Source organism: Aspergillus alliaceus, assembly GCF_009176365.1.
Source record: "Aspergillus alliaceus strain CBS 536.65 unplaced genomic scaffold BDW43scaffold_66, whole genome shotgun sequence".
NCBI lineage: Eukaryota > Fungi > Ascomycota > Eurotiomycetes > Eurotiales > Aspergillaceae > Aspergillus > Aspergillus alliaceus.
In genome coordinates, this window is record NW_022474749.1 from 1 (window position 1) to 14,037 (window position 14,037).

Sequence of the window (14,037 nt, forward strand, 5' to 3'; positions counted from 1 at the left end):
GAAAAAAAAAAAAAAAAAAAAAAGGAGAAAAAAAGAAAGAAATCGGGTCTATTCCCAACCTATTTATAAGATGACTAGTCATATAATGGAGAATTCCCAACTTAAGACCGGACACCGCATCTCCCCTAGTCAGAGGTTCAATTAACGGCATTCCATCGCTACGGTAATCAGCATGGCAGGAATGCAACATACCACAGCACGAACCTCGACCACTAGTATAAGGCTCCATATCGAATCCATCCTCTACCCTTATCAAGGTTATCGATCGAGTGATAGTACATAGCGGGTACCATTGAAGACCATACTCTATACATACAGAGAGAAAGAAGACCCCTACATCCAACCACTACCACACCACCCATCAAGACAACGACCATGACCACCATGAACCGTATTCAAATGAAAATATGAATATGAATATTAACAGAACTAACCACTGTAAACAAAACGCTACATCCACTCCCTAGACATAACAATCACATCACTTGCTTCCCCCCCACCAACTCGACAGAGTCCCCTTCGCTTCACTCGTCTTCTGCTCCACGGTCTTATCAAACTTATCAACATTGGCCTTGAGCTTCTCCGACGCCTCCTGCTGCGCACCCTTAAGCTTATCGAGACTCTCCTGCCCCAGCCCCGAGGCACGATTACTGGCGTCTTGTGCCTGAGTGCGGGCGTTGGACACCTGATTGAGATCATATTAGCGTTCATCTATATACAACTCAGAAATCCTAGGTAGAACATACCGCCTCATCGATGTGGGCTCCGGCCTCCGAACCAACCTTCTCGCCAGCTCTCTCGGCCTTGTCCGTCGGGATCTTGTTGCGAGCTAGCTCGGCATCGTCTACAATGAGACTCGAGTCAACAAATCGCATGCTCAAAGAGGGAGAAAGGGATGAACGCGGAGCTGGCATACGTTTGATCTCTTGTTTCGCGGCCTTGGGGTCACCGCCAGCCCTGTACAGATAGTACCCGCCGGCGCCGGCAGCAGCGAGGGCAGCGTAGAGTCCGGTTCTGTTCTTCGACATTGTAGCGGATATAGTTCGTAGGTTGAGGCTGAGGTTATTGTATTTAGGTTCGGTAGAGGGGAGAAACTTGGTACTGGAATTCCAGTTCGGGGATTTTTTTCGTTTCAATGATGTATGAGAGTCTAATGGACTGAACTCGGAGAAGTTGAGGTGAGGTAGTAAGTAGGGTTATAAGAGTCCGGGGTAGAGTTCAAGTCATAGGGTATGACGTCTGCGTTCTGGGGCTTCCTCCTTGTTCTTTTTCTTTTTTTTTTGCTTTGGGTCGTGTTTTCGCAGGACTGCCTTGGTACATGGTATTACTTCAATCATACCCCCTGTACGTGGAGTTACCTTTACTAGGTAGTTGAATTGCGCATTTTCACACTCTTGGTATTTTCTACTAGCTAGGTATGTAGCTAGCTCTTACTGCTTCCTCAGTACCCCCAGAGACATATATGAATGAGAGCTATTACTTCTCCAATGTGAGGTGGAATACATAGTAATACAACCAAATGACCAAATGTTGTATCGATTTCAACGACGTCACCTGATAGTCATGTTCTCAGTGATTTGAGGTCCATTTTATGTGGGGCCCCCAACGTCATGGATCATCGCCGTCCGTTCCGATTTGGGGCGTCGGCTGGAAGCGTCCCATTCCTGGGTTCTAGGAACCACAATCTGCAGGCACACATCACACCTACATATCATATCATTATTGCTACTACTATACTACGAGAGTTCCAGAACAAGTACGCGTAGTGCTTGGCCAACACAGTGACCCCCGTATTTATTGTTCACTTATTTGCAAACTAGTTGATCACAAGACGTGCACACAAAACCAACCTTGTCGAGAACCGAAGAAGATAGTACTAGTAAAACACAATCGTCAAACCCACAAAGGAAACGTCCATATATATAGATATAAACAAGGCAATCCCAATGAACAATTGAAGCCACACCACGACTAGAGTAGAAAAACTCCATCCAGAACCTCGTAGCAGAACTCGAGATTAAGGCCGAGGGGTATCTTCATGCGCTATGGACAAACCCATACACAACGCCCGAACATGCGAAAACCAGTGTGACCCTGATGAGAAAGAGAGAGAGATGAGGGGAAACAACAAGAAAAGGAAATGAAGACACCCGAAAGAGACTGGTAGCCACGAGTTAAACCCCCCTCCATGATAATCGAGTCACTTAATGCATCATATTCATCAGTCATCACTTCATAACGATTCCCACGCGTCGGTAGATCAAGGATCTTAAAACGCCATAGCTATATCCAGGATAGCGTAAAAGATAGAATAGGAGAAGGCCAGGCGGCTTGTGATATACAACACTGGCTCAACATCACGAGAAAAGAAGGGGGAAAAAAAAAAAAAAAGAAGTAAAAGCCGAGCATATGAGAAGAGATCGCATTCCTGCCGGATTCGCAAGACCAGACCGAGCACAGCGACCTTCTTGAGTATTGATCGATTTTCGTCACCATGCCGACATCCCCTGGCAGTGTGCATCTATGCAAAAAGCTTTGCTGACCCCTTATTCTCACTGGTCGCAACAGCAACAAGTGCCTCGAGTCTACCCATCCCAGAGTCTCTGCTGGTGTTGTTGAAGAAGTCGGTTCGGGGATCGGGTTTACTGTGATACCCATCGGACTGAGATGCCTATAGTTCCATTAGTGACCTGGCCGTTATCGAGTCATCGGGTAGCGGGGGCGTACTGTTTGAGACGTATCGGTTGAGAAGGGGGTGTGATGCGGTTCAATGTAGCCGTTATTGTGTACAATGGCAGGGTGATACTCAAGAGACGCCGTCGATGGGGTGTGGACCCCTTCGCTGCTACTCGAATCCTCCGGGGATGTTCGGGCAGCATGAATGGCGCTGCTGTAACTTGGACCGCGCGAGTGATGCCCTCGGTAATCCTGAAACTGTTGCTGTGGCTGGTAGGACGTCGACGGGCGAGAACTAACATTATGAATTTCTGCTATAGTTTGCTGGCTCCAATGCGATGCATCTTTATGGAGGGGCTTGTCCCTGATATGCAATCCAGTCAAGTTCGTGTGCAGTGACATGTCCCAGGAGACATGACCCCGTCGATGCCCGGGGCCGGAAATCGGTGGGGGTGGCCGAACTGATGGCTTGTTATAGTTGAACCCTCCCCCAAAGGTATAATTCAGTGGCGGTTTGTTGGCAGCATCAAGGTGCATCGGGCTTGGCCTGCGGACCGGCGGGGTTAACGGTCGCTGCGAGACGACTTTGTCAAAACTCTCAATTCCTGGCAACCGCGGTCGTTGTTCATCCTGCGCATTAGCGCCATACGACTGCGGGAATGTCTCAGGAGACTGGTAGTTGCTGTAACCGCCGGCGACGGGCCGAGAGACGGCGGAGTACGTAGACGGATGCCACGTGCGTCTTCGCAAGTCCGCATCCGCCGCATTGTGGGCGGCCTCATCCCGCGATAAAGAGTAGTTGGAGCTCACTGGACTTGCGTACACATCTCCCGGTGGGTGGTATGTAGTTGTCGAGCCCGCGTTGGCGTAACCTGGAGGGTACGGGTTGACAGGTTGTGATGCGAACGGATTAGCTCCTGTGGGCACGGACAAGCGACGTGCAGCGGTTTTACCATCCCAAAAGCCGGACGCATGTGATGCAGCGGACATCGGCGAGGCGACGTGAGGACTACCATTGTTTCCAGTGGAGAAGATATGAGAAGCCGCGTAAGGAGAGCCGGCCACAGCTGGGCCCGGTACCCCACGGACTTGACCGGGCGGGGTACTCGGGGGATCGGCCCTTGTATCTAGAGCGAGACGGGCTCGTCCATCATTTGCCATGATCAGAGGCGGGGGGCGGCGACGAAGCTCCTGGGGTTGGCTAAATGTGGATGCGGTCGAGGTGATACTCGATGCGGACAAGTTTCGACTGTGACCTCTGCTATGGGTTCCCTGGCTACCTCCAGTCCCCGCCCTGGCTCGACCCTGGGGACGCACTCTGTCGGTTCGAATCTGACGTTGAAACCGGGTCCCAGTAGCTGCCAGGGAGTCGCCCGGAATCTCCTCATTCACGTGGACGGTCTGAGCATGCTGGCGCAGGTTATCGAGCCGAGAAAATCGTCTTGAGCAATGACACTGGAAGGGGCGCTCCCCAGTATGTTTCCGTATATGCCTGGCGAGATGCTCACTCCGAGTAAAGCTCAAATTACAGGGCGGGTAATCCGTGCAATAGAACCGTTGTCCCTTTTTCTTCTTCGATGGGGGAGCGTTGCCCTTGTGATCCGAGTCATGGTCTGAACCATCATGGTCACCCTCCGAATCTCCATGCGTTGTCTCTTCGGACACTGATGGTACGCTCCCTTGAGAGCCCGCCGGCTGAGAATGCTCAGGATTATTTACATTGCGCGGCGTACTGCCATCTTTTTCCACCTCCACCGGTTTCGCGGGGTCTTGCGCTTCAGGTACGTTAGCTAAATGGGGTCGCGGTGTGGTCGGTGGCGTCGCATCCTCCATCACACGGTCTTGAGGCGACGAGATATTATTCACAGGTAAGAACGAAGACATATTGACAAGGGGGCCGATATAGGGTCTATATACTGATCGGCAAGGGGGTATTCAGGTGATGACCCTCGGCCCATCAAACACGATATGTTTCAATTAAAATGGCTGGGAAGGCTCGGGAGTCGAGAAAACGCGGTGTCGATCCCACGAAGCTGACTACTGTACCGCCTTGCGCAACTCCTGTCAGCATGTGGGCCGTACTCTTTTGACGCAAAGGGAGGAGAGGAACGAGGGACCCAAAGGGGGGTCGTTGCTTCTTTATTGCTTGGTGTCATTAACTTACGGATGGATATTTTTTCCTTATTCCAAATCCGGTCCAGGGATGAGATAGAGAGGGAGGGGAGGGGGAGGTGGAAGTGGAAGTGGAATGTAGCAGGAGGTTGATGATGATTGTTTTTAGCCGACTGCCCGACGATGATGGCGAAGCAAGGGTAGTAGGTAGGTTGTACACGGTAAGGTGGCAGGGCACAACCATTAGGATCAAGGAAACATTTCTTGCAGAAGTGCCTGGCCAGGGAGACGCTGAACGTGGAGCAAGAAGGCTGACGTGGGAGCGAGGTGGATGTCAGGTAGTGCAAGAGAGAAAGAGAAAGAGAAAGAGAAGTGCTGGTCTCAAGGTAGAGAGAGAAGTTTGGGGTGGATTCAGAGGAGTGTTTCAGTTCAGTCGTCGAGTACAGGTTGTGGGTATGACAATCCCCCGGCCAAGACCTGAACTAAAATAAATTTAAAAAAAAAAAAAAAAATATTAAAAAAAAAAAGGAAAAATTAACCAGAATCTGTCCAAAAATGATCTATTTCCCAGGGTTATCGATTGGCCCGAGAAAAAGGAAGAAATAAAAGTAAAAATAAAACTAAGAAAAGGGTCCGATGGAAATATCCAAATATGACGTGTGGGCGGGTGGATGTACAGGCACCAGGGCCAGAAGAAGAGATACAGAAGAAGTATAATAATCAAAAGGGTAAGATATATGTATGATATGATATGGAAAGGCCACTAAAGCCGACCTGAGACGGGAAGGGGAACAAAAAAAATGGGAGGAGAAAAGAAAGAAAAGAAGGGGAGAGGAACAGGAAGAAGATGCACGGCCAGAGCGAAAGTAGAAGTATTTTGGATGACGGCGAATCCACTCCCCGAATGGATGAATGGTGACGACGATACAGACTGGAAGAGGAATTGGGAGGGAAAAGGATGAGGAGAAAGAAACGGAAAAGGGTTGTGTAAGAAAAAAAAAAAGAAAAGAAAAGAAAAAGAAAAAGAAAAAGAAAAAAAGAGAAAGAGAAAAAGAAAAAGAAAAAGAAAAAAAAGGAAAAAAGAGCTGTAAGCGCGAGTAAAAAGGACCCAAGAAAAGAAAACTGGAGACCAACTCAAAGCCGTCTTGTCTGTCTGGTATTGACTAGAGGCTTATCGGAAACAACGGTCGTGAGCAGACAAGGCGGCAAAAACGAGGGGCAGAAGGAGGGGGGAAGAATGAACCATAAGTCTAGATTAATTATAGTTACTTACAGTACTAGTTTCTCCTTCACTCCGTTTGAATGGTTCAAAGGGAATGCACACTCGATTTAAAAAGGGTAAAAGTAAGCTGTCGCAAAGCATGGTCGCAGCGCCAAAAAACCGCGAAGCCCTGTTGTGGTATTGCCGTTACCACCTCAATACAGGATTCTCATCAACATCCATTCTAATATATCACTACCCTACTCGACTACTAACTCATACGGGACGATGTACCAGTCAGCCAAAAAAGAATGAACTCACCGGTGATACAATATACAGAGACGAAGGACGTAAACTTTACCTAGTTCCAGGTACTGACGACTTTGGTCCGGACCACCCGACACGAATCAGAGAGGTAGTGGAGTCTCCATACGAGAAATCCTTCTTCCTCTGTTTTTACTTTCAAGCAGTTGGAGGAACGTAATGGCTGAATCATACAGCATTCTGGTTCACTAGAAAAATCAATTGGAAACTTCCATCTCGGAAATTTCGGTATGATAGCTATTAATAATCCATCTGATCCGTCCCATCTCAACCCCGAAAGAACTCCCTACATCTAACCCATGTTAACCCGATGTAGAACGGGAGGTATCGAGGCCGGTAACAAAACGGTATCAGGAACCTCCGGGTTAAACGACGACCTTCGCAGGATTTGTCGGTCAACCGGACTACAGAAAGAACCGCCGTGTCTGTAATCCCATAAGGCTGGGTGACCGGTGGAGTACCTAGTGCTTAGAGAGCGAGTCTCGAACCCTGACGGTCTCGACCGTACCATGGATCTAGCCTTTCCCAGGGTCTGGAGGCGTTCATTTCCTCCGTTGATCAATGTAAAGGCACCAGGAACTTGCTTCGCGGAGGAAGGGAGAATGAGGGGATAAGCGGGTGAAATATCCCCAGATATTTCCTATCCGTGGCGTTGGTTTCTCGTTGTTTCATGAATCATGATTTGGATGATGGGGAAAGGGTTGACCAGTGACCAGAGAAGCCGGGGGGCGCCGACCGGTCTGTTGGAACTTGGTGACGTCCTCCATTTACGAAGCCCCATGGCATGGTCATATAAGGGTCAATCTTCCCAGTGGCCTAGTCTGTTGACCTGAGAACTAGAACAAGATGAGAGTGCATGGCAAATCCTTCCGGGCCACGGTTCTCTTCTACCCTACCTGGCATACCCATAGTTCGGAGGATACCTGAGTTTCCGCCTTTCAACTTCCTCGAAACTAAGGTTAACCCTACTAATAGAGTAAGAGATGGAAAGAGAGACCGCGTCAGCATATCACCAATGCCGGGTAGTTTGGTTTGTTAATGTCCCCAGAACAATGGCAAATTCGAAGAATAGAGATAGATCGCAGGTTTCCACGCGATAGGTGTTGGAATTCCCCGTACGATCCTTTTCGGCGGACATGCCATGCAGAATGTACATACAGTAAAGGAACGGGGAGTACAGAGAGGTACCTTACATTTAGGGCAGTAGACAGTTGTAGTACTAAGTACTTACTAGGTAGTAGTATTCGTCAAGGGTTGTTTTTGCTGTTAACCAATCCACTGACGGGCAGCTGGTATGGTTCTCGTTTGGGTGGTCCCGTGCTCATCTCATTCAGTCCAGTCATTCATTCTTTCTTCCTTTCTCCATCTTACCCCCTTCTCTCTTTATCTCTTCTTTACTTTTGACTTTTTTTTTTCTTTTATTATCCTTACTAGAATATGGGTTAGATAGTGTGTTTTAAATCACTTTAAATCTGCTTCTTTTCTTTTTTTTTTTTTTCCCTTTAGAACTGCTTGACATCAGACTAGAAAAGCTGGCGTCTGTAAACCGCCACTGCCGGGCTTGACAGGATGCGGAGAAGGATCAACCCAAGATCTCGCATCGGCCAGGGTTTCACGAGAGTTTGGGGATCCAGAGGTATTTCTAATTCTAATCCTCAACTCTATATCACGAAGCAAGAGCTGCAAGCGGAAACAATGAAAGCTTTCCCAAACTCGATGACATCGACTTGATGCAGTTCGACAGCCAATCGAGAACCGGCCAGATCAAGCTGAAACACCGGCGGTTCTGCACGCCACAGAATGTAGCGATGATGTGCTTCACTTTGAAATCATAGTGACCGAAGGAGGGAGGGGGGGCAGATCCCTGTGGTCCAGGAGCGATGTCCCTGTCCTATTGTCTCCTTTCGGTGACAAGTGCATGGGCGGACAAACGTTTTGAGTGACTCGAAGCGCAGTGCAGTCTTAGTCAAGTCAAGTAAAGTTACTAAGAGATTGTCTACTGGTAATAACGCGGACAGTGCATTAGCCCTGGCAGGAAAACGTCCTCCTTGGACACCCCATTGGACGATCTGATCGTGAAGGTACCTTACCTGCTCCTAGCCTTACCTTACTAAGGAAATTGCTCTCAAACACATATTGAAAATCAAATCAAACCGAGCTAAAATAATTTCCCCTCCGTCCTGCCGACGAATCCACATTGGTGAGGGAAGCGAAGTGGCGGACACAATACACAATATAGCACCGGTGGGGGCTGATCGACGTGGCCCTTCAACCAACAACACACTGTCGACTGTCTTATTGTTGTGTTGAGTTGTGTGAGCCCCTCATCCTATCCAGAAAAGTATCCCAGAAATTCCCCAAAAAGGGACTGGGCCAAGGGGCATTGACGCCACCACTTCAGAGGAGGGAGAAAAGGTTTACGTGGAGGGGCCTTCTCCCCCCACACCCCCCCGGTAGTAGGTTTCGTTGTCCTCGTTTTTTTTCGATCCGTCGAGATCCTCTCCCCCTTTGATATTCCCAATCACAGCTTTTTCTTAATCTTTCACTATCTCGGTAAACAGGGTATATTAAAGTTGACAGGGATGGTAACCTCCAACGGGATTTCGAGAATCTTGAAAAGCCAAAACCAAAACCAAAAGATACGACATCTTTCTTATCGAGACAACACAAGTTGGAGCGGGGTAAAAAAACTGTCCCGGCTGAGTGGACGCGCGCACGGGCTTAAATTAAGTCTTTTTTGAAAACCAAAAGTCCCTTAAGTTTTCCAAATTTATCTACCGAGATGTACCTGCTCTAGTCCCGTCGGTACTCACTGGTACTAGTACCTGTACTCTGGAAGTACTTCTTGTCAACAACGACGGATCCTGTTAATTAATTGACTCGTACCTGATGGGCTATGTATAGTATAGTGAGTTGAGACAATGTCTTGACATTGTCTTCCTGAATCAATCAGGCCACGGTCAATACGAACCCGACCTGAGCAAATGGACCGATGTCCTTAAAGTTTCCGATACGGATCCAAGTGGCGCGTCCAGCTCCTCCCAGCTTGTGTATCCACTTGGCTTCTATCTCCAGGCACATCAATCGATTCAATACCCACGCTCAATTAGCCCACGTTATTCCTCCCTACATAGAGTACCTTAGTAGTTAGAATTTATACCTAAGTCACACAATCTCACCATCTCTCAACAATAAATAAATCCTTCACTCATAAAATAACACCAAATAAATAATGAAGAAGTACTAGGAGATAAGAAAACAACTCCAATCCTCAATTGTCATGCAAACCATCCTGCATAAACCCACCCACCTGCACTGCACCTATCAACATGGGGCCCAAACAAATAAAATAAAATAAAATAAAACGCTAACGCTAATTAGCCGCTGGACAAGTCAGCAACAGGCGTTTGTTGGCAATCAATAGTCTATGAATAAATATATTGCTTTGCTTACGGGGGCTGACTGATTGTACAGCAGTCGCTGTCCCTTACTTTTTTTTTTTTTTTCCTTTCTCTAATATATATTTATTTATCTAAATGCGATTGATTGGCCTATTGGAGCTATCAGCTGATGCGGAGGATGGGGTGCCTGGATTTTCTGGTTAGCTTTGGATTCGGGGAGAAGATTAGATTTCTTACATGTGAAGGAAGGAAGGAGCTTCAGGTGGCCTGTGCGAGCGATTATTCTTGATCTTTTGCTTTTTGTCTTATTTATTTTAAATTAAACAGGGCGGTTGGTTCTTGTTTGGGGTGGGGGTATATGGATGTATATATATATATATATGTGTGTGTGTGTGTGTGTGTGTGTCTGTGTATGTACAACTTTTTTTTTTCTTTTCTTTTGGGTATAACGTAGATCTATTCGGATATCAAGCAAGCTAATCCCGCCAATCTGTTGCAAAACGTCTGATGATGGATTGTGCTTCACCTGTCAAGTACACTGGCCACAGCACTGACCATCACTGCTGCTTCACGCTCCCAGTTTCCGGTGTCGATCCCTGACCGCCCTTTGTCGCTCGAGGCCGGGAGCTGCGATCCGCGCAGGACACACTCCTTGATATCCTTCTTGAGCCGATCCCGGTTGGATCGCAACGTTCTGGCCGAGACGCCGCCACGGTTGACGATCTCTTGCACGCGCAATGTGAGGGATGAGGCGAGCGTTCGCCAGAAGTGTGATGGGAGAGACGGCGTGTCAAGGGCGGCGAGGAGCGGTTGCAGGAGGTTGTTCTTGTTGCCACGTGGTTGGGACTCGCGTTGATCGCCGTTGCGCTCGGGAGGTGCTGGAGGGAAGAGCGGATGTGATGGTGGTCGGAGGCTGCCCAGGATGGATTCAAGCGCATAAATATCCTGACATTTCACGGAGATGTCGGACAGGGTTTTATCAAGGGATGGCAGCATAGACAGAGATCGAGATAGAGCGTTCAAGGACGTCATGATCGCCGTGTGCATGTATCCTTGAAATGTGGAGAGCAGCAGCTCGGGTTGAAAGTCCGATGCCGTGGGCAAATCCTTGGGTATTGGCGACAACAGGTATAGGATTGTGGTCGCAGAGCTCAGTCGCGCTCTCGCATCGCGGGCTTGCTTGTAGCCCGACTGGCCATGGGCACCGCCGCTGGCTGAGATTGAGGACATGGTGAACCGATTAATCGCTTGCTGCGCTCTCGACTTCACCATGTTCTCAGAGGGGATCACAAGTTCATTCCTTAAGGTTCGGATGACTTTTACTTTCTCTAACCCATAGCCTTCCTCTCCCAGGCCCGTCGCAGTGAACATCCGACGGAGACTCACGATTGTAGAAGCTGCCCGTTCCAGAGCGCGGTAATCATCCCTGGCCGGGGCGGGGGACATTCCATCGTTCCCTGATGAAAGGCCCCCGCGGCCGGTAACCTCAGCAAGCTGGCCCTCCAGCTGTCTGCCGAGGGTAAGACAGCGCGCAACCGCTCTTGCGAGCCGTACGGTAGCTAGTGACTTTTCCGTAGCTATCCTAACCTCATCTGCGGCTTCCCACTTTCGTAGGACCTCTTTCTCTAATCGCTCATACCCCTGGGCCACGGAGGAGACTTGTTCTTCAGCTTCTTGAAGAATGTGACCTGCCGCTGCTGTTTGATCCCGCGTGTGCGTCAGTAAGGGGAGGGCTGACTTGGTGGTCAGCGTGTGAATATGAGTGTCGATCTCCTGCAGATCAAAGAGTACTCGTGACAGCGGAGTCGACAGATCCAGCGGTGTATCTGTCGCATTGTTGGTGGCTAGGACCAATGAATTGGCAAAAGAGGCAGGAGAGAAGTCAGGGTCCAAGAAGGCCTCATAGTCAATGTAAGACGGTTCGCCTTCTGCCATGATGAGCCTCCGATAACTTCTTCTCTGGAGATTAACGCCTGTAGTAAAGTCGATTCAATATGAGACTAAATGTGAAGAATGTAGACTGATGAAAGCTAAAAACGAGTTTGGGTATCGTATCAAATCAGGCAAGATTAAACGGGGCAAAACAGGGTGTCTTCTTCACACTGTGAAAAATCCAGCACAGTCGACTAGCCATGCGACAAATTTATCGAGTTGAGACCTATGAACCCGGTCATGGCCAGCCAATTGCTAATTGCAGAGCGAGAATGGAGTATGTATGCGATGTTGCTCGGGAGGTCCATTCATGCCATGTGTGGGAACTAGGCTTCTTTGGGTCTAGTGATTAGTCATCATAGTATATAAGTTAGTTAAAAAGCAGGTCAATATTACTCGCCGATAAGGCATAAATTTAGCACTGTATGGTCAATTTTAGGTAGACCAAGGCACTATAGTGTGTATATCTCCCCTCAATATACTTCCCTTACATCTTTCATGGTTTTGCCCTCACTTCCACCGCGCACAACAAACAATCGCTCCAAGTTTATTCGATGGTTGCATACTAAACATATCTTATGCATCCCGGTCCATGCCTCGGCATATTCGCAGGGAAGAAGAGCATGACACATGGTCCTAATGACCGGGCGATAATGCTAATATTCGGGTAATTATGTACTGTGAACATGCTATGTCTACATCAAATCTAAGGTCGTATTATTACGTGATTTCCTGCAGGGGTAAATGTCCGTCTTAGACACTCTAGACACCAGATGCAATATCAATACTGCTTGATTCCGCAGTGGCCCCTTTTGTGAACGTGAATATGAGTTGAGGACATGAAGAAGTACAAACATGTCTTGTAATGAGATCGATGCCACATACGATCCTCAGCAATAGGGGAAATAAGGAAAAGGAAAAGCAAAAAAAGGTAGTAGGATTAGATCAAAAATTGCACCGCTCCAAGCAAGGTACATATTACATATAAAAAGAGATATATAAGAGAGTTATCCACCCAATATCAATTCGGTTCCTTCCCCCCATCACCGACCTGGAAGCTCCACTGGTAACTCATGAGAGCCGACTGATTAGGTCGGCTCTCCAGCTCATGAGGGTATCTTCGTCCGTCTATTTCTACGGGCGAGCTTTGCATGTACTTGTAGTCAGCTATCGGTATATCACCGCCATGTATGGGTATAGGCTGAGGCCGTGATCGGCCCTTCATGAAGAGCCAAAGGAAGGCTGCAATGAGAGCTACGCCGGCAACACCACCTACGATTGTGCCCTTGTTTACCCCAGACGATGACGAGGAGGATAGCGCTGGTGATGTTTGAGTAGGTGCTACCGTTGTAGTAGCGGCAGAGCTATCTGTAGCGGATGTCGTTGAAAAAGTCGAGGAGGTTTCTGAGGTTGTAGATGTTGCCGAAGGCAGTGCCACTGGGGTCATAGATCGATCAGGCATGGACGTAAATATTAAACACCTGCTTGGCATGAACAGGTGTATATACATAATTGAACAAGTTAATGGTCTACGTACCAGTTCCCGAAGAGATAACCTTCAACACCGTATCTTCGTCGCCAAACGAATATCCCGCCCCAGCACATCCGTCAAAGATTCCTGCCAGCGCGAATCATATTGTATCGTGTGGGCAACAATAATAGTACCCTCCATTATCATACAGATTCCAGGTGGCATTCGCACATTTCGGTTAGTTCACTAGCGATGTCGTGCGATTCGTTCCAGCCGGGCAGCAATCGATGTTGTAGGCGTGAGGGTAGAATCTACCTCCCGGTCAGCAGCCGCGAAGCCCGCCAACTGTCTCACCACAGTCGTTCTCGGTGCGAAGACAGGAGCCGTTCTTGCAGACAGCGAATCCGGTGGTTATCTTGCCTTGTTTTTGCCGTTTCACGAAGTCAAGGGACATATGTCGGCGAGAAAGAGTAAGAGAAGAAAATTGGGGACCAGCAAAAAGGAAAAATGCCACCCCAATTAGTTGTCTTGTCTGAGGAGAAGTAAGACCATGTGGAGGGCAATGGGATCTATAATGGTCGAATCGAATCGGTCTCTTGTCCATAGGCCGTGTAAGGGATTCACTAAGATCCTCCGATATTAAGGGGTCTGAGGGTTCTTGCACCTAACCTCTAGTCTCCTTAGTATGGAACCTGACAGGCCAGCGTTGGGAGAAAGAAAAGCCTCAGTGGATGTAGTTCGGCATTCTTATGATCTTTGGTGTAGACCTTGATTTTTTTTAGGCAATGGTAGTCAAGATCATGAAGTGGATGCGCAGAATAGCGCTGACCCTGTATTCAATGTTGGTCTTTTAAGGCAGAGGGTTGACACTACCGTAGTGATGGGGGCCGTTTCAGTCGCAGTAAATCTAGGTGGAATGA

At 48.2% G+C, this 14,037-nt stretch overlaps 4 protein-coding genes across 4 annotated transcripts; all 4 read right to left on the reverse strand.

Annotated features, from left to right (window-relative positions):
* Nucleotides 1-355: 355 nt before the first annotated feature.
* BDW43DRAFT_217863 (uncharacterized protein) lies at nucleotides 356-1,235 on the reverse strand. Its single transcript, XM_032039358.1, has 2 exons — nucleotides 747-1,235; nucleotides 356-685 (listed from the first exon to the last, which is right to left on the reverse strand). The coding sequence occupies exons 1-2, from the start codon at nucleotides 1,026-1,028 to the stop codon at nucleotides 482-484; spliced, it is 486 nt and encodes a 161-aa protein (XP_031895157.1). The 5' UTR covers nucleotides 1,029-1,235; the 3' UTR covers nucleotides 356-481.
* Nucleotides 1,236-2,375: 1,140 nt separating this feature from the next.
* Nucleotides 2,376-4,692, reverse strand: BDW43DRAFT_217884 (C2H2-type zinc finger protein). The gene is made up of 2 exons (XM_032039359.1): nucleotides 2,728-4,692; nucleotides 2,376-2,671 (listed from the first exon to the last, which is right to left on the reverse strand). Exons 1-2 carry the CDS (start codon nucleotides 4,558-4,560, stop codon nucleotides 2,522-2,524), a joined length of 1,983 nt encoding a protein of 660 aa, XP_031895158.1. The 5' UTR covers nucleotides 4,561-4,692; the 3' UTR covers nucleotides 2,376-2,521.
* A 5,387-nt stretch (nucleotides 4,693-10,079) lies between these two features.
* Nucleotides 10,080-11,969, reverse strand: BDW43DRAFT_291432 (Golgi transport complex subunit COG5; the record flags this gene model as incomplete). The annotated part of the gene is made up of 1 exon (XM_032043615.1): nucleotides 10,080-11,969. A coding segment is annotated over exon 1 (1,406 nt), but the record flags the coding sequence as incomplete, so codon positions are not given.
* A 698-nt stretch (nucleotides 11,970-12,667) lies between these two features.
* On the reverse strand, nucleotides 12,668-13,108 carry BDW43DRAFT_315954 (uncharacterized protein; the record flags this gene model as incomplete). Its single annotated transcript, XM_032048174.1, has 1 exon — nucleotides 12,668-13,108. One exon carries the CDS (start codon nucleotides 13,106-13,108, stop codon nucleotides 12,668-12,670), a length of 441 nt encoding a protein of 146 aa, XP_031895160.1.
* Nucleotides 13,109-14,037: the final 929 nt, after the last annotated feature.